Below are 21,725 nucleotides of genomic sequence, written 5' to 3'. Positions count from 1 at the left end.
AGATTTTTTCCTTTAAATAAATTGATTTCTTCACATTTACAGCCCCAACTTCAAAATCAAAACCTGACAATGGCCATTTCACTGCTGAAACGTGGCGATCATGAATGGCTTCGGGTCCTCCAAACCCAAGGCCCACACCAAACCTAACGGCTATATATATAACCCTAGTGGAACCAAAACTCTACAACTGCAACTCTCTCTCTCTCGTGTTTGAAAATTGAATCATAGGAGCATAGCAATGGCTTACTTGAGAATCAGCATTCTAGTATTGTCCCTTGTCTCTCTGTCATTTGCCTTCTCTGAAGCCAAAGAAGTTATCGTTGGAGAAAAAGATATTTCTTGGAACGTTGACTCTTCCAAGACCCTGAATGAATGGGTCCAGAAAAAACGTTTCAGAGTTGGCGATCAACTCAGTAATTTCATACCTTTCAATCCCTCTTCTGGCTTCTTTTAAATTTTTATGATTCAAGACTCATCATAATTGTATAACATGTATTTTGCCCGCACCCGTGGATTGTTATTCTAGATTTTATTAAGAAGTGGAACTTAAAACCTGTGTAGAGATAAATCCTCTTAATCATTTATGAGTTTCTTACAATAAACTTCACTTGTTCTTGTTATGTTTGGTTCTCATATATATATTTTTCGTTTCATGTACATTAATAATTCACTTTTTCCATATTATTTTCTGATCCAAATCATATATATGTAACACTAATTAAGTTTACCACTTGTTATGTATTTATGTAATTTTAATTTTGGTACACAGAATGGAAATCGGACAAGGACAGTGACTCTGCGCTGCAAGTGACAAAGGAAGACTACGAGAGCTGCGAGACATCGAAGCCAATCAAAGCAAATGTGACGGAGATCACGTTGGACCGGGCAGGGCCATTCTACTTCATAAGTGGGGTTAAGGAGCATTGTGACAAAGGCCTCAAGCTCGTTGTGATTGCTAAGCCTCCCATACATGTGTCTCCCTCACCATCTCCGGCTACCCCTGCAGGGCCAGCTGCATCACCATCCGCCAATGCTGCAGCGGGCCCTGGGTTCAGTTTGAGTAATGGAATTTTGGGCTTTGCAATTGGGCTAGTTGGGATTGCTTTGATTTGATTTGAGAGAGTGAGGGGAAGGGAGATGTAAACTTGGATTAGTATAATATTGGTAATTTTGAAGTTTCAATGGGCTACAGGGGTTTTCAATATGCACGCTCTCCAATAACCTTTTATTTACGTACCAATTTATTTGCATTATAAAATTCCCTTGATTTTTGAAGTTTTTCAAATTCGTCTCAATCTTTTAGTGTTGATGCTTATTTGTTGGATCAACTACATAAAATAAATACAAAATTAGTGAAAAGCATTGGTCACTTTCTAATCACCCTCGCTCTTGACAAAAGGGTTCTGTGTCATCCACCTAGGACGCCAAGTCATCATTATCTTATTCCTAATGAGAGGTCCAAGAACTCCAAAGCATGAAGATTGAAGAGCACTCTGCAACTCACCTGCACCTCTCAATTAAAAACGTTCCATCTCTATATAGTCAATAAGTCCACTATATCACAAAGTCACCAGTATATCATCACAGTTAAACCAGAAATTTAAAGAGCTCTCTGCTTCTACAGTCAGCATTCTCTCTCAGTTAGCTGCTGACAAGCTTTCATGGTGCAGGTGTGGAACCCAAATGGGAAATACAGAGTTGTCAGCACAAAACCCATGCCTGGAACTCGCTGGATCAATCTCTTAATTGAACAAGACTGCAGAGTTGAAGTAATTCTCTTGTTCTTTCTCATCTTCTTTGATCTTTCTTTTTTCAGCCATTAGCTATTTGAGTTTGATGAGATGACGTTTATTTTGTGTGTTTAGATATGTACTAGGAAGAAAACAATTCTGTCTGTCGAGGATATCATTGCTCTGATTGGGGATAAGTGTGATGGAGTTATTGGACAGGCAATATGAGTTTGCTTTTCTTCTTCTTTTATTTATTTATTGTTTATAATTTAGATTTTGGATTTTGAGTTGTGTTTATGTTTCGGTTTTTCAGTTGACTGAAGACTGGGGAGAGGCTTTGTTCTCAGCACTGAGCAGAGCAGGAGGCAAAGCTTTCAGTAACATGGCTGTTGGCTATAACAATGTTGATGTCAATGCTGCTAACAAGTATGGGGTTGCTGTTGGAAACACTCCTGTAAGTGTTGCACTCTCTCTCTCCATTCTTCTTTTTTCTCTTTTCTTTTTAGTCTCATGGTTTCAGTAGTTCAATGCATCTTATCTTCTATTTCTGTATGGTACATAGAAAAAAATAATACAGGATTCTAGTTTTCTTTTATTTTTGGGAAAATATGGCATATTGAAATGAATTTATTGCTCATATGGTTAGGGAGTCCTTACAGAAACTACAGCAGAGCTGGCAGCTTCACTTTCTTTATCAGCTGCTCGAAGAATAGTTGAAGCAGATGAATTTATGAGGGCTGGCTTATATGACGGATGGCTTCCTAATCTGTATGACTATCATATTTGCCATTACTATCAATTATAAATGTCATGTGTCGCCTGCAGCTTGATTTTTCTGTTTTAATGTGGCAGGTTTGTGGGAAACTTGCTCAAAGGGCAGACTGTTGGTGTGATTGGAGCAGGTCGTATAGGTTCTGCATATGCCAGAATGATGGTATTTTCCTTGTCCAAAATGTTAAATCTTAGGCTTGGTTCGTCTGACCCTGGTTTCATGATAATGGCTTAGTCTAGTGATTGGCATGCATGGACTTGTTTGTTTGTTTGTTATATTCACCTGGAGGCTGAAATTACTCAAAATTAATGGACATATTTTAGAGAAATTTTAGTTGGAATGGGGTGATAACATAACTTACCAGGAGCAAGAGGGAGCATAAGAAGATTTCATAAACAGTTGCTACCGGTCCAAGTTGTACTCAGTTTCCCCTTTTATAATGCAGGCTTGGACAAATGATTTATATACTTTCCATTGTATGACAGATTAAATCTCCCAAATCAACTTCATACTAAATCAGTTCCAATCACAGCACTATGCTTAACTGTTTTTGCACTTTTATTTATTTATTTAAACTTACCTGGTTCAGTTATTGCTCATGATCTTAATTAGTGATTCATTCCAATTAGTGAGATACCGCTGATGGAGCTGAAATTACTGTTGATCTCTAACAGGTTGAAGGTTTCAAGATGAACCTGATTTACTATGACCTGTACCAGGCTACACGGCTAGAAAAGTTTGTTACAGGCATGTCAGTCAGTTTATTGCACAAATCTTTCCCAACCCTTTACTGATACCTGTATATGTATGTTCCCATGTTCCAGCTTATGCTGAGTTCCTAAAAGCCAATGGTGAACAGCCCGTGACTTGGAAAAGAGCAGCAAGCATGGATGAGGTGCTCCGAGAAGCAGATGTCGTATGACTCTCACTCCCCTCACCGGGCCTATTTTTCTTCCCAAGTTTTCTTACTCTGTTTCTAATGGTGTGGTTATTGATTCTCCTTCCAGATAAGCCTTCACCCAATTCTGGATAAAACCACTTATCATCTGGTCAACAAAGAAAGACTGGCAATTATGAAGAAGGTGAAGTTCGAAAGAACATTCTTATTTGTATAAATCTATGTGAAATATACACGTGTGTATGCACATAGTGTATGCATGTATTTACTAGTTGAACAAATATGCCATATATCTACAGGAAGCAATCCTTGTAAACTGTAGCAGAGGGCCTGTGATTGATGAAGTTGCTCTTGTAGAGCATTTGAAACAAAATCCTATGTTTCGAGTTGGTCTGGATGTGTTTGAGGTAAACAAACGCACCTTCCCTGTCAAATTCCAATCTTCTTTGGGACGGAACATCTCTGACATTTGAGTGGTTCATGAATGGTGTTGTATGTATCAGGATGAGCCTTACATGAAACCTGGGCTTGCTGACTTGAAGAATGCTGTTGTGGTACCTCACATTGCTTCTGCTTCCAAGGTAAATTTTTTATCCTTAGTTTGAACAGTTTATTATAGAACCGAGCTGTCTGATTTGGAGAACATAAAGAGTAACTGTGTCGCATAATGGTTTTATTATGCAGTGGACTCGTGAAGGAATGGCAACACTGGCTGCTCTCAATGTCCTGGTATGTCACTAAGCGCAACTAATATCATTCAAAAGAATATCTGCATGCACCAGCTTTGGCACGACTGAACTGACAGACACCCTTTGCATTACTATGATACGAATCATGATTTAGGGAAAAATTAAAGGATATCCAGTTTGGTCAGATACAAACCGGATAGAACCATTCCTCAACGAAAATGTTCCACCTCCAGCTGCCAGTCCTAGCATTGTTAATTCAAAAGCCTTGGGTAAGTGATAATATCTTTCTTCTTTAAAACTCTCTCAACAATATCATTCTCTTTCTTTGCTGAAACTTGTGTTTCACTTTCACTGCAGGTTTACCAGTTTCAAGGCTGTGAGAGCATTGACGTGATGTGATGTGATGTGAATGGATACACATACCCTGATACAGTTCTCAAGAGTACTAAGTTAACAAAAGTGTTGTATTTTAGGAAGAATGCGGACAAACATGTATCAACTATGTTGTCTTGTCTTGTAAAATACTGGCTTCAAAATCCTGTTATATAATAAATATATGAGATGAGAGGTTGTTTATTAAGGTTTTCATCTGCATGCACAATTTGGATTTGAACTTGGAAATAGCTGCTCTTATCTGTGTCTTTCTAAGACTCAAGCAACTTTGTTAGGTAGCCATTTGTTTAGAGAGACTGACTGAGCTCACTTTTTATGCAATTTCAAAACCATTCCATTCTACTTCTTGTATTTGTATTGCCATTCAAGATCAACATTTGTTTTTGGCTTTCTCTGAGCCTGGACTCTCAAAACCTCTGCTGGAGATCAGAATCTCCATGACTAGAATCAGCCCTGTTCCTTCTTAGAATACGATAAGCTTCAGAATATAATCAGAACAGAAAGTGAGAGAGAAGAAATTTCAACAACGTCCAAGAAATTTGGTATTATAAATTACGACCGAAAGGACAAGCATTCAACAGAGAGAGCACGATACTGATAATACGAGGTCAAACGAGAGAATTCAACAAATTAAAGGTAGGGCAGCAAACAACATGGTTTGAACGATGAAATTAAGCAGGCTCATTTCAGGAGTGTCTTAACAATTGATTTGACATTCAGCTTCTTCAGGTCTGTGTATGATTGCCCACACCCAACAAACATGACCGGAGCTCCAGATATGTAAACCATCGACAGCGCAGCTCCAACCTATATACATGCATGAATTCAATTATTCACCTAATCTTCTAATCTAATCAATAAAAGAAAAAACAAAAACACACAAATTTATACAATATTCACAAGTGTTTGTGGTTTAAAAGGTTTGTCTACCTTGTCGTCAATAGTATCAAACTTAGTGAGTAATATCCCATCTATCAATCTCGGGTTAGACGAAGTTGAGAGGTCCGCTAATTTCTGCAGGAACAGGGAAGGTGGCTTCAGAAACCAGCCATTGAGAGAATAATGATACAACAAACAAACCCTAATTGGACAATAATAGGAAAAAAAAACCATGAATATGGAGCTCACACCTGATTAAACTTTGAAAGCTGATCAACAGCATCATTTCCAACCAGTGCCTCGCCAACAAACAAGACAAGATCTGGATTGTTAAGATTGACCAGCTTTGACAGTGCCCTCATCAACGGTTCATTATCCTGAAAGGCATAATACAGTATATTTTCACATTAGAAAAAAATAATAATAATAACAGCAGCAAAACCAGGCTATATAACTTATAGGTCTCAATACGCCGAAAAAGGAATTTTAACAAGTAAACAGCCTTATTATCCTTCTGTAACAGCAAAAGCAGTGGTAAGATTGAAACAAAAATTGCTAACTAACAGTAGCTTAGCATGTACATCATACAAACAGTAAATGTTTATGTAGATGCTCAACCATTCTGCTGGGAACTAGAAACACAGTACCTGCATTCGACCAGCTGTATCAACAAGAACCACATCAGAACCATTGTTCGTGGCCTCCTGTATTGCTTCCTTAGCCACAACTGCAGGATCTTTCTCATAGCCCTTCTCAAAAATAGGGATCTGACATCGAAGGTTGGTCACAAGTTAATTACTAATGTCCGCACGGAAAATAATTATTCTTATCCAATGAACCAGAAGGAAAATGTAAATCCTACAATAATATACCTGAAGTCTACGTGCATGGGTACGCAGCTGCTCAACAGCTCCTGATCGAAATGTATCACAGGCAGCCATCATAACACTGACATTATGCTGCTGAAGCCAATAAGCAACCTGCAAGGTGAATTGGTAAATAAAACCACTAGGTAGAGAGGCATGCCCTAATGTACAAGAAAAGGATTCAGCCCAACCTTAGCCAAATTGGTAGATTTCCCAACTCCATTGACACCAACAAAAACGACGACATACGGCTTTCTTTGTTCCTTGGCAGCATGCACATCCCTCAGTATATCAATAGATCGCCTGGGAGTTAAAATACGAACAAGAGCTTCTTCCATTGCCGCCTGCAGTAAGTTTTACATGCCTGGTATTAGTCTTGTAACATAACATCATTAAAAAATAATAATGGGAGGGCAAACTGGTTGATAAATATTGGAGGAATGAAGAGGACTACATTGACAAACCTGTACAGTAGAAGATATTCTTGTGAACGAAGCCAACTTTTTACCCTCAAGACTAGCTGCCACTGATTCACAAAGCTTCTCAGCTATCTCCTCAGCCTAGGCATGGAACAACACAAAATCATATTAGATGGCTCAATAAGATTTAAAATAACAGTAGCACCAGAAGACGATGCTGAAAAGTACCGTACCATAAATAGAAAGGATTGAATATTACTGATAAAATAAACTCCAGCATAATAATGGAAAAAGAAACGGTAAAAGAGCATACCACGTTCTTGGTCATGAGCCTATCCTTTAGAGCTTTCAAAGCTGGTTCCAGGTCAGACCTCTCCAAGTTTGCCTTTCCTGCAATACTGAATACATGCCAAAAAAAAAAAGAAAAAATTGAATAAAAATGATGTAACAACCTGTCAGTCTCAAGCAAGAAGATTGTTTCCAAAAGATCAAATTGGTACATCCAAACACCCAATGAAGTCCAACAGCATACAATCTCCTAAAATGCAAGCTACCTTGAATAACACCGTTAAAGTACAAAAGATGGTGAAGAGTTAAGGTAAACAGATCTACCTCTGGAACATAGATGAAAACCATCCCTTCTTTTGCTTATCAGGCTTGCTTTCCTTCCCAACTTCCTCTTCCTCTTCCTCTTCAGCCTCACTTTCACTACTGAAATCCTCTTCTTTGTCCATCATACTTTCACCATGATCTGCTGCTACAACCTCAGTGTTGTTATCTCCATTCTCACCCACAGGATCTGTAAAATCCAGTTTTGACTCAGGAGGCGAATCGTCCCAAACCCTATTCTTCTTTGTTATCTTCTTTTTTGGCTCTGCCTTGGAGCCGTTGCTATCAACAGTAACTGTTTTCTCTGTCTTCTTCCCACCCTTAGATCTAAGTTTCTGAAGCTTATTTACATCAAAAGCCCCGAGATTGGAACTCGTATTTTCTTTTCCATTAGCAGTACCAAACACATTAGATTCTTTAATATCCACATGATTACCATTGGAGTTCCCATTCTCCAATCTACGGCCTTTCATAGTATCACCATCCCCACCATCACTTGCCAAACCACCTTCATTCTTTTTCTTGTCTCCTCCAAGTCCAGCCTTCTGCACCTGACCCTGCTTCTTACTATTGTTCACAGGCTTACCCACCTGCTTTGACTTCTTTAATTCCTCAGCACGAGCCTCAGCCTCCTTCTTAAGTTGTCGAAAAGTTTCATCGAAATCAGAGTAGACTGTTCTTTTCGGATCATAAATCCCTGAGAATTCATGCTTTACCATTGCAAGCAGTTCGTCCACATACAATAGATGGAGGATCTTTTGATAAACAGCAACGAATACAAGGCCAAGCTCGTTATGGAAGGTCCATTTGAGGGTGTAAGCGGCCCCAGGGGCATTGTAATCGAAAGAAGCTGCACCAGACCGTTCCTCTAGAAGACAGGATCGGATCAAGGTGTCAATTGGAGATCCTTTAAGAGCATTTCCAAGCTCCTTGCATGTCCAAAGGATTAAACCTCCTCTAGTAAATATGAGTAATTGTTCTAACATCTTCAATTAACTCTAATGCCACTCTGCAATCAAATCCATGAACAAATTCAACAACTGTAGGACTGAAACTTCCAAGTAGCAAATATTTGAAAGCAATAAAAGAACGGTACAAATAGCCCAAATGTTAGAACTTAAAGTCTCAGAACTTCATTGCTATGCATCCAAATACCTACTCCACATAAACAATCATAAAATCTAAGGCTTGCGCAAGAAAATTGTTATGATATTCCCACATTTTCAATTCAGTTTCCACAGTTCCCCAACAATGAAACATATTAAACATATCTAGATTTAAAAAAATTCAAGTAATGAAAACATTTATGAACGGAAGGAACAAAGATAGTTACAACCCATTTGTTCATAATTCCCAAAAAAAAAAAAAAAAAACAAAGATACAATTTAAAATTTTGGATTGAATTCTAAGTTTATGAAAAACTTGTAAATTGTTTACAAAACTATTTCTTGATTGATAGGATACAACCAAATACAGAAAACACAGAACCTAAAATAAATAAATAATAATAAAGAACTCTCAAATCGATGGGTCAATAATTGGGAAATTCGATAGTAATACAATTCGCGAAATCGAACAAACCCAAACCATGAAATCTGAAAGATCAAGGGATCTACGAATCAGAAAAACTACGGAAGGAAAGAGAAATGAAATCTAATAAAAAGAAAGAGAAAACAAAAGTACAAACATACCTGTCTCTTCTTGGAACTCTGAAACACCCTATGAGAAGATAAATTAAATCTAAAATACAAAAGATGAGGGAAAAAAATTGAAAAAATGGATCGTAGAGAGAAGAGAATTAAATTAGGAATTTTGTGAAAGGTCCGGTTTATATACGGGCATCGTAGAAAGCAAGGGTAATATCGGAAGTCGGGTGTTTTCAGGTTTTCAATTTTGACATGCTTCTTGCCTTATTGGACTTTGACTTCTGAGTTGGGGAAGGGTCTTCACTCTTGGACGGTAAAACGAGTAAACCACCATGCATGGAAAGGAACAATTTTGGACAATGCTGGCCATTTTTTAATGCACTTTTTTTTTTTTTTTTTGGGAATATCAAATCTTGTTTGCCCTTTGTAAGAATAAAAACGTGCACACAGTGATTTTCCGAATTTGATAACAAATCTATTAATGAATAGTATTCCCTGACCAAAATAAAAAATAAAAAAATCTATTACAATCTTATAGTATTTATATTTTTCCTTTTATTCCTATCCAAATTTTTTAATATATTATACAAAAATAAATAAATAATTGAATGCAAAATCTGTACATCAGTTTGTTGAATTGAATTTTAATGAATCGGTAACAATAAGAAATACGTTGCTGCTTTTAGCATTAGAACTTATAACAGCAAAACAATTGCTGCCCTTGATGATCATGCTAACCATTTTTCTCCAAGTCAATAGGCCACCCAACTTCTCATTTGCCAACAAGAAATGAACCACAATCTATATACATGAAGGGGAACAAAATTTGGTGATGACCCAAACTTTAATACATAACTGTTTGGGCCTAAAATGGACAATAACAAAAAGGCAACAACATTAGATGGAAGGGCGATCGTTGTGATTTATGATGGACAATAGTTTTTCATTAGCGGCAAATTAAATTTATTCTTTTATGCAGACGTATGAGACGTTGTTATAGTGAAAAAGTCATTGTATACATGGAGGAAAGCAAGAATGGATAGTAAAAGATGTGCATGATAATAAAAAGCAAGCCAATCAAGCCATACTCTATCCCAACTCCAAGCAAGCCGCCCAAGCACTACCATTATGATTATGGTGCATGCTTTGCTGGAAAATCAGGGCAGATTACAGGCTTGGCCAGTCAATTGAGCGCACTGACATCGTGCTTTGGTTTTCTAATTGGATTTGGGTGCTAAAGTGATCGTGTGTGATAAAGTCCATCGAATGGGAGGCCCAAATTATGGACCCATACACACGATTTTTCCTTTGGATCCACTACAAAAGCAGACCCAACGACATCATGGGCTAAATGAGTGAAGGAAATTCCTTAAAAATGCTCATATGATTGATTAATATTGTCTCACTCCAAAATACAAAATACCCTTTTTTATTTTTTCAAACCAACCTTGCACCAAATATACTACCAGATCACCTAACACCAATCGCTTTGGATTTGGAATATCCCCGATGACTTTGATTTTTGGTGGAGGTGGGGGGGGCCCTATTAGATTTATTAGGTCCCCTTACAAAAAAAGTAGGTTATATGCTATTCACTCATATTGCTAAGGCTTTTAAAGTCAAGCTTAGTTCCCAACCTTCTCCGGTTCAAAGTGGTCATTGACCAAGAGTGTATATTTATTTATATATAATGAAAAGACTGTGTGCAGGTGCAGCAAGCAAAGTGGCAGCTTCACGGAGACATGATGAGTGAATGTGAGCAGAATTTAAAACAAGGCAAGAGCATACAAGATACAACTGCCCAACTGCCCAACTGCTCATATTGAAATGATGCATGCCTCTTGGCCCTCTTCAGTCCATATGCTTATCTACTTATTGAATATGGACAAGAATAAAAAGGAAAAAGTTGCAGCGGCTAAATATACATACATATATTTGGGTGGGTCAAAGCCGGTGCCGTAGCTGGATCGATCCTGGATGGGTCATACATATATATATATATTCATGAAATAAAATCCAATGGGTCGGTCACGTGCAGCCTTCAATCCAACTATCGGAAATCAAGGGTAGCGCGATCTCATCATCTAAATATATAAGAAGAAGAAATTCAACGACATATACAATAGAACTAGGGTAAGGTAGAGCTAGCTAGCTCAGATATTCTGACTCTGACTCTGAGTCGTATGACAGATATTATATACAGCTGGGGGCCTGGGGCCTTGGGATGCGACTTCCCCTCCCCTTGCTTGCTTCCTCTTGCTCCATGTGGTACATATATAGTGATCAAGTCAACTAACTATTATGTAGATACATATTGGTCAACAAGTGAAGCGTCGGCTGGGCCTTGGCAGTGACACACTACATATATACTATTATAATTGAGTGTTGAGGTCAATGTATTAATTGATGATTAGCCTAATCATAAATGAAATGAGATTATGAGAGCACCCCTTGTCATTTTCAATTGGGTTTGTCTCTCTAATAACATGAAATGAATACATATTCTTCAGGGACGGTGCACGCAAATTCTCCTATCAATTTGTCTCAGTTCCTATCAATCCATGCACACAATTACACTAGTAATCAAAAGTTCACACACACACACACACACATGTACAGTGGAGTGGACCAAATTTTGCAAGGCATGCTGGCTGTATGTACATGTCTGTCTTTAGGCTTTACGAAAAGGAAAAAGGGGAATATTATCTTTGTTGATGGCCAAGTGAATCCTAATATACATACGCATCTTCTTCTTCGCCATTAACTAAAACAAGGTTCAAGTACAATGACAGGTACTTGAGAGTTGAGCCTGCTTTATTCTCCAACTTTTTCAAGCATAAAAAGAAAAGGTCTGCAGAGATTTGGCTATAAGTCAAATCTAACAATGAATTAAATTTGTAATGACAAACAGAAAGCTAGCATTTGTTTGTATTTATGTAGTGGTAGGAGGAGGAGGAGGAGGAGGAGGATTTGGTGAACAAAAGTTTGACTATATTATCGCAAGCAAATCACCCAGATCAACTTTGACATCATTAATTCGAGGCCAGTTGAGTGCTAAAAATGAAAATAAGCATGCTAATATATTCTTTTTCTCATGAAAATGAAAATGAAAATGAATGTAAGGTGTTTTGACTTGCAGGTAGTCTGAGTGGTTTTAGGTCCAAGAGGATGAAGAGAGAGAGAGAGAGGGATAGGGACTTGTTGTGTTAGTTTGTGATGATGAGCTCAGGAAGCTCTTTTTGGCTCCAAATTTCAGACCCACTTGTCGTATACCATATCCAAAGAATCAAAGACGTATGCAGCCTGCAGGCCAATGTATACCTATAATTATAAATGTATATTATATTATATAGAAAATAGAGTTAGAAAGGTCACAAGAGCAGCAATGCAACCCCACATATATCTAGATCTATATTTTCGCATCTGTACAAAGCTTGTTGTATCTCGACATCGGAGGACCACACACTCACACACTCGACTTGATCACGTTAATTCAGTCAAATAGAGGCTGTATTCGCTCGCTTGGCTTCAAACAAACAAAAATTAAACTTGTATTAGTATTTTGCACACAACAGCCTGCCTGCAGCCTTAATTTCAACGACTCATGATTAACGAGAGTTTATTTATGTATATTAGAGTCATCACTATACATAGAAGTCCATTTCTCTATCTTTTAAGAAGTGAATACGGAGCATAATTGTAGTCTAGTGTTTTCAACTCGTCCTGAATTTTAGTGTCTAGAGAGGGAGCCCAAAGAAGATTAGTGTATAGTCGACTGGAGCTCAAGCGGCTTATAGGCTAGCTCATCAAGTACAATTAATTATAAGTGTCTAAAAGAGCGAGACAGAGAGAGTCTTGTGATGCATTTATGATGGTGTTCTAGGCCATTAACCAAGCACTGATCATCTAGGTTTCAATTGTCTTGTAGGACCAGCTAGCTAGCTGTTCTCTCTCTTCTCTCTAAAATCTGGACACATATGCCCGCACAGGGGGAGAGAGAGAGAGAGAGAGAGAGAGAGAGAGAGAGAGAGCTGGTCCACCATAGCTGGCCAAGTTGCAGTAGTTGTGTAGTAATGTAGCAAGCAACATATATACATCATCAGAGTGGAAGTGGCCACACGCATTGCAGGCTACTAGCATAATTGAAGGCTTCAATATCTGCACCTGCAGCAGCTGAGAGATATATATAGAAAAGAAAACTATACTCTCAATCCACAGGCGGGCCTTTTGCAAGGCTCAATGGCAATATTAGTGCATAGCTTTATGGGAATTTTGTGCTTAGCACTAGCTACTGTAGTTGCAACAATGGCAGTGCCAAAGCAGCAAGAGCTAGATCGAATCTCAGCACTACCCGGACAACCACCAGTGTCTTTCTCGCAGTTTTCTGGTTATGTGACGGTCAACGAGCATCACGGCCGAGCTCTCTTTTACTGGTTGACTGAAGCTGCTACTGTTTCTCCTCACAACAAACCCCTCGTTCTTTGGCTCAACGGAGGTCAGTTTAATAAATTATTTATTTAATTCCTATCTTCAATATCTATCTATCTTTAGATCTCTGACTTCCTAATTAATTAATTACCACGAGTGAATTACTCACATTGTATATCTATCATTTTCTTAATTTTATTTATTTATTTATTTATATTTGTACTGGAAAATTTAACGACTGTCAGTCTTATCAACTCCTCATTAAAGCATTTAGTATTGTGTTTTCTTCTCCGTATCTGCGCATGCCGCAGACTTCCGTGCTTAAGAAACCAGAAAAGGAGGTCTTGTTGTGTAGTTTATTTATTAGAGCATAAATTGTGTCACTATTGAGTGTTATACTTATATGGGTTGGTCATTGATGCCAAAATAATGAGCAAACTATTTTTGCTTCATAATAAATGACTGGCGACTCATAAATTTAAAGTCCACCTGCTCTCACACGTGTTGCCACAAAACAAACAATAGCCTTCCCCTTACAACCAAGTTCTAATTAATAGGCTCATAAGGTTTTTTACTCGTTTGAATCAGGAATAATACAGTCAATCACGACATGTCACACATAATAACCTTTTCATTTAGCAATCTATAATTAATTGGGGATAGCCCCGTTTCACACAAACGTTTTTGGAGAGCCATAGCTAGAGCGATACCAAATGGGTAGCTATCTCATCCATTACATGAGACAGAGCATCGCATTCGCATGCACCAAAAGAAAAATCCACACCATACCCACATGGGTCCTTGTGATCTCTCTCTGTCTCTATCCTTTTTAGGGTTTTATTCCTTTTCAAACTGACCTTCATTCTCTCTTTGAAATAGTCCCATGGCCAGTAACTCAAAAAGCCTCTGCCTATGCAATCTTTTGTCACTTTTCGTTCTTTGTCGTTCGTGTATAGTTGTTTGGGTAAGCACCATACACCAAACGCCGCAACAAACCAAAGTGAACCAACCAACTTTTCCACTTAAACTCTACACACTAGTCGAATTCCTGATTGTCCATGTGAGAAAGAAATGCATCTCTGTCTGACTCACTGTCGCTCTATCTTTCACGCGTGCTTATGTCATGAGAAAGTGGCGACGACTAATTATAATGATATGTGGTGGTGGTGTTATTGAGTTCTGCTGTTCTCAAACTTGGGTTTAATTTAAATGATACAGGCTCAAATTTAAATTGAAAAATAGTTAGTAAGTTGGATTAGCAAAGTATTGAAAATTAAATTGTTTTGAAATATCAATCATCAATCATATACTTGCCGTTCAGGACCAGGTTGCTCATCAGTGGCATATGGAGCATCAGAGGAACTTGGTCCATTTCGGATTAATACGACCGGCTCATCTCTTTATCTCAACAAGTATTCATGGAACAGAGGTACATACATGAGATACCCTGTTTCTCTTTTCTTTCCTTTTCTTGTGTTGTGGGCAAATGCTCTCTTCTCTAAATCAACCATACTCTGTTTCTTTGTGTTGTATGACGTATATATCACATACTTATACGTCAAGGAGGGAAGTATTTTCTTTGGTTGCCTCCTTTTTGTGAGTTTGGCACATGATAAGGAGGGAAGTATTTTCCGACTTATTTTACCACTTTTGTATAAATTTCCATTGTTGTCATTGCAGAAGCGAATATTCTGTTTCTTGAATCACCTGCTGGTGTCGGTTTCTCATATACAAATACAAGCAGTAACCTTAAAGATTCTGGGGACAAAAGAACAGGTAAAAAGAATCACAACATCACCGTTAATTACCCTATAATCAATTCAATATATACATTATATTTTAAATATCTGAATCATCACCTTCTTCTGCCATATATACTTTTGATACACAGCTCAGGATGCTCTAATATTTCTACTTAAGTGGCTGTCAAGGTTTCCTCAATACAAATATAGAGAATTCTACATTGCTGGGGAGAGCTATGCAGGTGAACAATGGAAGGGAAAGGGAATTCTTTCTTTACATCACCAATGTTAAACCCCATTTCATTTTGTACAAAACTACAAAGCTATAATTTACAACTTGACTAGTTTTACATGTACAGGCCATTATGTTCCTCAGTTGGCTAGGGAAATTGTCACTTACAACCAAGGGAATTCCCATTCCAGCATTAATCTCAAGGGGATTATTGTAAGTTGACAACTAGAACACTAAAGAAAATTCCAACTTTTAATCACAACTAGAATAATTATAATTTAATTCTGTGATCATAATTTGAGCTTTTTTCATTCGCAACAACTGTGCAGGTGGGTAACGCTGTAACGGATAATTACTATGATAGCATGGGAACTGTCACGTTTTGGTGGAGCCATGCCATGATATCAGATCACACGTACCGATCAATCCTCAACCATTGCAATTTCACAGCAGAAAGAACATCACAGCAATGTGATGATGCAGTAAATTATGCCATGAACCATGATTTTGGAGATATTGATCAGTACAGCATTTATACACCATTTTGCTTGACAATGCTCAACAACACCAACAGGCATCTGAGGCTCAAAAACACTCTTCTTCGCCGGCGTGTTTCCGGGTACGATCCATGCACTGAGAATTATGCAGAGAAATACTATAACCGGCCGGATGTGCAGAAGGCAATGCATGCAAACATTACTCGAATTCCTTACAAGTGGACTGCTTGCAGGTTTTTAAGTTCCCATTCCAATCCCAGTATGAAAAGTTGTTAAGAGCATCTGTCTGTCTGATACAAATTTTCTAATTAAATTTTGTTCGGGGGGCAGTGATGTTCTTATCAAGAATTGGAAGGATTCTGAAGATTCCATGCTGCCAACATACAAGCAGCTTATTAAAGCTGGTCTGAAAATCTGGGTTTTCAGGTAACTCTCAACTTCTTTGTATTCTCAATCAATTGCTTGCATAACAAGAGGAATAATATTTCTTAATTAATGAAGAAACAGAAATAGCAATTTATGCAATTGATTGTTTTTACCTTTTCATGCAGCGGGGACACAGATTCAGTCGTTCCAGTGACCGCCACTCGGTTTGCCCTCAATCATCTCAACCTTACTATCAAAACCCCGTGGTATCCTTGGTACACTGGAGGCCAGGTATTTTCAGCCATTTTACCCCATCAACTATCACACTAATCGAACTTAATCCCATGAATTACTTAAACAATGACTTAGCAACATCCTCAACAATTTTTACAATCACATTCTATTCTATTGCGCAGATTAAATTGTCAATAAATGTTTTTTTTTTCATAGGTAGGAGGATGGACAGAAGTGTACGATGGCTTGACCTTTGCAACTGTACGAGGAGCCGGACATGAGGTTCCCCTGTTTCAGCCTAACAGAGCTTTCATTATTTTCAAATCATTTTTAGCAGGAAAAAAGTTGCCAAAACGTAACTGACAACTTAACCAGAAATACGCATGCATATATTTGCCAAGTTCCCACACCACACAAACAAATCAAGGGTGATGATCAGGGGGCAGCTAGATTAGGAAGCATTCATTCAAATTAGGGAGCATTGGTATTTTGATGGCAATGTAATTCATTTAACATCATGATATTTTGAACATGCTGCTGTTATATTACTTCTAAGTTCTACAATGCAAAGCATAATAAAATCAAAGGTATTTTTTGGACAGCAACATGCATATCAGATTCTTAGTGCTTTACTTCAAGAATCCATTTTCATGTTGCCCATTGTTTGCATTTTGCCACAGCTCAGGTGAAAGTGAAACTTATGAACAACAGTTAAACAGATCACCGTATTTTATCCTCCTCAGTCTCTTTTTTTTTTTTTACTATAGAGGTGAGAGGAAGATAAACATCAGGTTGTTTAGTAAACAGCCAGCACAAAGGCCACAGATTCTAATGCTTCACTTTAATTAGAATTTCATATGACAATAAACGAGCCTTTGTGAACAAAATTGTTCCATCTTACACAACTTACTAGTATACATGTAAGTAACATCACTTAGATTCCTCACTGAGGAGTGAGTCCTTGCGGCATTCCTACACTCTGGGCAAGATTGCTCATCCTTTCCTTCATAGCCTGACGACAAAAGAAGAATTTCATTTCGGTATGCCCAAAAATGGATGAAGTGCAGAGGAAAATAAACATACTAAAAAGAAAGGATTTCTCACCTGGACACTCTTCTGGTGTGCATCCTTGTATGCCTCAGTAATTCAAAGCGAAAGTTTCTGCATTAAAATGAAAAGTTAAACATATAAATGTGTTCTTATCAAACATTCATATCAGTTTCGTGGGATCACTACAACTAAGCCGAAAAAATAGCATATGCAAACATTTCCCACCATTGGTTTCAAAATACGTAACACACTCAAGTATGACCCCATACTTTCATAATAAACAGTTATTCATCCAATTTATCCAGTTTTTTACCTGATGCATCCTTCCATCACAAATAACAGATATCCAAATTTCCACCTTTCATCCCAATGTTCCCCAAAAGAGGCCATATTTCCAGTCAATTCAGCCACTTTTTCATACCCTAAAATTTTCATCCATCGAACCAGGGATTCTCAAATCACACCTGATAGCTTCCAAATTGTCAACAAGACAGTTATGTGTGGGTCATCAGATAAGGGCAGTATTGTGGAAAATCAAGAGAAAGTGCCGACAAAAATTTGTGTACATAAAAATTATGGAAATATTTAGTCTCAAGGTGAACTAGAATTTTATCTGTCATAGATAAGAAGCACAATGGAAAGATAGTTTTCATATCATCTGATAGTATTACTCACTTCTGGTCCTAATTCCATTGCAGCCTCAGTAATCTCCGTGCGAACAGGTTGCTGGTTCCCAGACAGAGTAACCTAAAGAGTAACATCAGTTAGAAACTTTTGCAAAACTTAAGTTGGGAACTTATGTGACCCAAATAAAGTCTCGAGCAAATCATGAATCATTTTCTGTTATGATTAAATAAAAGAGCGGAATTTCAAGAGTTGAGACAGAGCTGAAGAAACAAATATGCAATGAGATGTCCATGAACAATATAGTCATCCACTGGTAGCTTTAGTGAACCACTCTTTCCCCTTTTTAGCCACTCTCAAAAGCACTTGTAGAAGAGAACTATCAGAGGAGAAATATCTTTTTCTTAAACCCAAAGTAAAGTGAAAATTCCATATTTGTATGTCATTTCATCAAGGCAAAGTTTTCACAAAGCTAATACAAATACTGGAGCTCGCTTAAAGGATCTTCACCATTAAATACCCAAAGGGAAGAGAAGGAGAGAGAGAGAGAGAGAGAGAGAGAGAGAGACTTTATTAACTCCCCTTCACAGTAACCATCAAACTTTGCTCTGCATTACAGCACAACAAAATTGGGGAAAAAACTGAGGATTTCATACACAAGAAAAAATGTATGTTGACAGTGTATTTCATAATTACTCATACACAGCAAGTTCTTTTTGCACCCACACTGCTTCAACTTGGACAACCATTTGTGCCTTCTTCACAGTCTCATATAGATTTTGCATGTTTCCAAGACCTCCTGCCTAAAATCAATTAGCATGATTAAAGTTAATGTTTAATTAACAGATGATGGGAGTATGAAACTGGCATCATAATTACATACATATTTAGAATTACAGAAAATATAACCAAAATACTGGAACCAACTAACAGGCACACCCACATGTTACACTCATGTATAACTAGAGATGTTGATCGAATTAGAACGCATAAAGTGCAGCCTTCTATGGGGTAAGATGATTCATCAGAATCATAAGAAAACAGTGGCTGTTCTTTGCAGTTTATTCCATATGTTCAGTAATCAAACTCCATGTATGCTTGGGGTTGAGAAAAGTTGGCTAAGTTGTAAGTTAAAATAGGAGGTTATGTTTAGTTAGTTGAGCTGAAAGGTTGCTACTAAAAAACCTTCCTCTATGTTAAAAATATATACAACTTTGACTAGATAGACCAAAAAGCAAACTTGATCCCAGATTACTTGACTATATATACACAAAAAGCAAAGACTAACCTTTGAAGGCGCATCATCATTGTTCTCATTATTTTCTTTCTTTCCGCCAAAAAGACCATTAACAAGGACAGATCTCTGAATATGCCCAAAGTGTCGGTAACCAGGAGGAGAAGAGTAAGAACCAACAGATGTAAGATCATAAACAAGATACTAACAAGCAAACAGCAGAACGAAGAAACATATGCCAAAATTCTCTAGGCCTATGACATTCTAAGAAATAAAAAATTTCAAATGCTTTTCTAATCAGTGTAATCGGTGAAATGCTTTTCATTTCACTCATGAGTAAAAATATGAACATCATACTATAATACCCATAAATAAAAAATTAAAAAAATTATAAATTACCCATCTTTCACACACACAGCTTATAAAGTTGACAAATTTCCGATGGAGATAAACTGAAAAAACAAAAATTCTAAATAGTTGCCTTTTCTACGTAACTTGGAAACATAAACAACAACATTTCGTATCCTACAGATTTTCTTGATCAATCTCCTACTTTTCTTAGCAACCAAACACATAAATTATATACAGAGAGAGAGAGAGAGAGAGAGAGAGAGACTTACAGCGGGAGAGTCAGAAGGTGGTACAGAGAAATCGTCGACGCCATTGCTTGCCTGGTACCAACCAAGCGACAGATAGATAAAGTCGAGGTATTTCTTTGATGTGGCTTCACGACGAGTTGAACTGGTTTTGATGACGGTCCAGTGGAGGGAAAACACGTGTAGTGGGATTGGAGGGCTTTTTGCTTCTCTCTGGTATTTTCTTTTTAACTTTTTAGTTGTTACTTAAATAGTCTGATCCATTTCATGTTTGAATCCCCCATAAAAATATCTTACCATTAACTTTTCACGCAAACGAGCGGAAGCTTGTAAATCAACATTGAAGGAGATGACGATGTCAACGGGTGGTGGTGGCTTGACTTGTCCAAATCCAACCCAAAAAGTCCGTGGGCATGGTCATACTCATGTTGAACGTTTTCGGCAGTTTCCTCTTTAAATTTTTGTGGTTTCCTTCTTTCCTGCATAATAAAGTAAAGACTGTTTCTCAAATTTCTCTCCTTTATACTGTTTGTTTGTCATAAATCAACAACAAGCGATGCCATTTGATTCCTGTTTGGATTTCACACCTTGACCTTTTGGCTTTTGCAGCTAAACCCAAATGCAAGCAATTGCCACCAAATTACTCAAAAACCCTCAGATTAGACCTGCTGTATATTTATGTGTGTACAGTACAGAAATTCTACCAGGACCAGGCCTTTGAGCCCATGAAAAGAAAGAAGAAGAAGTAACAACGACAACAAAAAGTCCACATCCCATTACATCCGCCTCTCTGTTGGAATTAATTAATACGAGTATTGGGAAAAGCGGATCAAAAGGCAAAAATCCTCTCTCTCTCTCTCTCTCTCTCTCTAAACATAACAAACTGTTAAATGCATCCAAAAACTATCTTTATTCTTGAAAATTCAATTTTTAAACAAAAGGGAAGGCAGGCAGGCGACAAAGTTTGTTACTGTCTCATGTCTTCCTCACTTCAATCCTCAGCTGCCCTGCAAGCCAAGGGCTCTCTGCACAAAAAAGAGCCAATCTTTAAGAGTAGGATTTGCAATTACCAAATGGTCCCCAGTCTGCCGTGAAGTTTCTGAGGGACAAAAGGGAAAATTGGTAGTTAGAAACAGAACTTCTGTGGCTCCATGAAGCAGTTCCATCAACTGTAGTGGCTAAATGGCTTAGGGAGGTAGGCAGCTGCTGTTACACAAAAAGTCTCCAGAACGTAGGTCTCTAGTGTGATGGTGTAAATGGCATCTTTTCCATTGAAGACGTGATATTACCAATTTACCCTCGTACGGTATGAGAGAGAGTGTCTGCCGTCGAATAATCCCTTCCAATAGAAAAAAAAAGCCATTGATTGATAGAATTTTGATTTTTTGGCAACTTTGTTACTGGCTTGAAGCCAAAATTGGGTGGTGTTCTTCTTTTATCTGCAAGATCTTCAAAAAGCTTTGTTTGGGTAAAAACAGAAAAGATGAGATGAGAGAGAGACAGAGAGCATCCTTTGAATCAAAGAAAACCAGAGGCGGTTTCTAGTAAATAAGAATTGACCAACCAGTATAAATTAAAATATTTACATAATGAAAAGCATCTCCTCCATTATTTCATACACACCACCATCACTACTACCCAAACCAACCTAATCCATAGCCTAAAATTAAGGTACTACCAATACCTACAACTGCAACAGCACATCAGAAAACAGCAACATCTCATTTATCTTCTGCCCTTTTTTTTCATCATCAGCCCCATCTTCAATGCCTACTCTTTCTCTCTCTAAAAAAACCAATCTTTCTCTCTTTATCTCTCTAA

General features: G+C 37.8%; 5 protein-coding genes across 10 annotated transcripts; 3 read left to right on the top strand and 2 right to left on the bottom strand.

The window, feature by feature from the left end:
- Positions 1 to 200: 200 nt before the first annotated feature.
- LOC103341278 (early nodulin-like protein 15) lies at positions 201 to 1,275 on the top strand. Its single transcript, XM_008244782.2, has 2 exons — positions 201 to 413; positions 770 to 1,275. Exons 1-2 carry the CDS (start codon positions 239 to 241, stop codon positions 1,111 to 1,113), a joined length of 519 nt encoding a protein of 172 aa, XP_008243004.2. The 5' UTR covers positions 201 to 238; the 3' UTR covers positions 1,114 to 1,275.
- A 151-nt stretch (positions 1,276 to 1,426) lies between these two features.
- On the top strand, positions 1,427 to 4,669 carry LOC103341279 (glycerate dehydrogenase-like). Its single transcript, XM_008244783.3, has 13 exons — positions 1,427 to 1,769; positions 1,866 to 1,949; positions 2,044 to 2,184; positions 2,377 to 2,498; positions 2,583 to 2,664; positions 3,177 to 3,249; positions 3,327 to 3,418; positions 3,510 to 3,584; positions 3,700 to 3,807; positions 3,904 to 3,981; positions 4,085 to 4,129; positions 4,244 to 4,358; positions 4,447 to 4,669. The coding sequence occupies exons 1-13, from the start codon at positions 1,662 to 1,664 to the stop codon at positions 4,467 to 4,469; spliced, it is 1,146 nt and encodes a 381-aa protein (XP_008243005.1). The 5' UTR covers positions 1,427 to 1,661; the 3' UTR covers positions 4,470 to 4,669.
- A 331-nt stretch (positions 4,670 to 5,000) lies between these two features.
- Positions 5,001 to 9,213, bottom strand: LOC103341280 (signal recognition particle receptor alpha subunit family protein). The gene is made up of 10 exons (XM_008244784.2): positions 8,947 to 9,213; positions 7,259 to 8,264; positions 6,960 to 7,044; positions 6,692 to 6,787; positions 6,419 to 6,571; positions 6,234 to 6,341; positions 6,009 to 6,128; positions 5,613 to 5,738; positions 5,413 to 5,496; positions 5,001 to 5,289 (listed from the first exon to the last, which is right to left on the bottom strand). The coding sequence occupies exons 2-10, from the start codon at positions 8,239 to 8,241 to the stop codon at positions 5,164 to 5,166; spliced, it is 1,881 nt and encodes a 626-aa protein (XP_008243006.2). The 5' UTR covers positions 8,242 to 8,264; positions 8,947 to 9,213; the 3' UTR covers positions 5,001 to 5,163.
- Positions 9,214 to 12,997: 3,784 nt separating this feature from the next.
- On the top strand, positions 12,998 to 17,011 carry BRS1 (alpha/beta-Hydrolases superfamily protein). Its single transcript, XM_008244785.3, has 9 exons — positions 12,998 to 13,396; positions 14,651 to 14,758; positions 15,010 to 15,105; positions 15,221 to 15,313; positions 15,431 to 15,516; positions 15,633 to 16,033; positions 16,131 to 16,226; positions 16,352 to 16,457; positions 16,617 to 17,011. Exons 1-9 carry the CDS (start codon positions 13,141 to 13,143, stop codon positions 16,761 to 16,763), a joined length of 1,389 nt encoding a protein of 462 aa, XP_008243007.2. The 5' UTR covers positions 12,998 to 13,140; the 3' UTR covers positions 16,764 to 17,011.
- A 75-nt stretch (positions 17,012 to 17,086) lies between these two features.
- On the bottom strand, positions 17,087 to 20,334 carry LOC103341377 (Putative BCR, YbaB family COG0718). Of its 6 annotated transcripts, XM_089042388.1 has the most exons (6): positions 20,202 to 20,334; positions 19,929 to 20,117; positions 19,363 to 19,437; positions 18,126 to 18,197; positions 17,505 to 17,561; positions 17,087 to 17,412 (listed from the first exon to the last, which is right to left on the bottom strand). In XM_089042388.1, the coding sequence occupies exons 1-5, from the start codon at positions 20,202 to 20,204 to the stop codon at positions 17,547 to 17,549; spliced, it is 354 nt and encodes a 117-aa protein (XP_088898514.1). In that variant the 5' UTR covers positions 20,205 to 20,334; the 3' UTR covers positions 17,087 to 17,412; positions 17,505 to 17,546. The 6 variants fall into 6 exon arrangements, 5 of the variants coding, with proteins under 5 accessions (XP_088898514.1, XP_088898513.1, XP_088898515.1 ...); XM_089042387.1 differs by lacking the exons at positions 17,087 to 17,412; positions 17,505 to 17,561 and adding an exon at positions 17,771 to 17,921; XM_089042389.1 differs by lacking the exons at positions 17,087 to 17,412; positions 17,505 to 17,561 and adding an exon at positions 17,772 to 17,914.
- Positions 20,335 to 21,725: the final 1,391 nt, after the last annotated feature.

The sequence above is a fragment of the Prunus mume genome, linkage group LG8, assembly GCF_029339155.1.
Source record: "Prunus mume cultivar Tortuosa linkage group LG8, ASM2933915v1, whole genome shotgun sequence".
In the NCBI taxonomy this organism is placed as follows: domain Eukaryota; kingdom Viridiplantae; phylum Streptophyta; class Magnoliopsida; order Rosales; family Rosaceae; genus Prunus; species Prunus mume.
The sequence above is the reverse complement of the archived record's forward strand: the minus strand, read 5'-3'. Positions and strand labels throughout refer to the sequence as shown.

Excerpts from the sequence above, each read along its gene's own strand:
- LOC103341279 (XM_008244783.3), top strand. The coding sequence starts at position 1,662 with ATGGTGCAGGTGTGGAACCCAAATGGGAAATACAGAGTTGTCAGCACA. Across the intron at positions 2,185-2,376 it reads TTGCTGTTGGAAACACTCCT|GGAGTCCTTACAGAAACTAC; the intron begins GTAAGTGTTGCA and ends TCATATGGTTAG. Across the intron at positions 3,982-4,084 it reads ACATTGCTTCTGCTTCCAAG|TGGACTCGTGAAGGAATGGC; the intron begins GTAAATTTTTTA and ends TTTATTATGCAG.
- LOC103341278 (XM_008244782.2), top strand. The coding sequence starts at position 239 with ATGGCTTACTTGAGAATCAGCATTCTAGTATTGTCCCTTGTCTCTCTG. Across the intron at positions 414-769 it reads CAGAGTTGGCGATCAACTCA|AATGGAAATCGGACAAGGAC; the intron begins GTAATTTCATAC and ends TTTGGTACACAG.
- BRS1 (XM_008244785.3), top strand. The coding sequence starts at position 13,141 with ATGGCAATATTAGTGCATAGCTTTATGGGAATTTTGTGCTTAGCACTA. Across the intron at positions 14,759-15,009 it reads CAAGTATTCATGGAACAGAG|AAGCGAATATTCTGTTTCTT; the intron begins GTACATACATGA and ends TTGTCATTGCAG. Across the intron at positions 16,227-16,351 it reads CTGAAAATCTGGGTTTTCAG|CGGGGACACAGATTCAGTCG; the intron begins GTAACTCTCAAC and ends CTTTTCATGCAG.
- LOC103341280 (XM_008244784.2), bottom strand. The coding sequence starts at position 8,241 with ATGTTAGAACAATTACTCATATTTACTAGAGGAGGTTTAATCCTTTGG. Across the intron at positions 6,572-6,691 it reads GAATATCTTCTACTGTACAG|GCGGCAATGGAAGAAGCTCT; the intron begins GTTTGTCAATGT and ends AACTTACTGCAG. Across the intron at positions 6,342-6,418 it reads AATCTACCAATTTGGCTAAG|GTTGCTTATTGGCTTCAGCA; the intron begins GTTGGGCTGAAT and ends TTCACCTTGCAG.
- LOC103341377 (XM_089042385.1), bottom strand. Across the intron at positions 19,438-19,928 it reads CACCTTCTGACTCTCCCGCT|AGATCTGTCCTTGTTAATGG; the intron begins GTAAGTCTCTCT and ends GGGCATATTCAG. Across the intron at positions 18,683-18,776 it reads GTGCAAAAAGAACTTGCTGT|AGCAAAGTTTGATGGTTACT; the intron begins GTATGAGTAATT and ends GCTGTAATGCAG.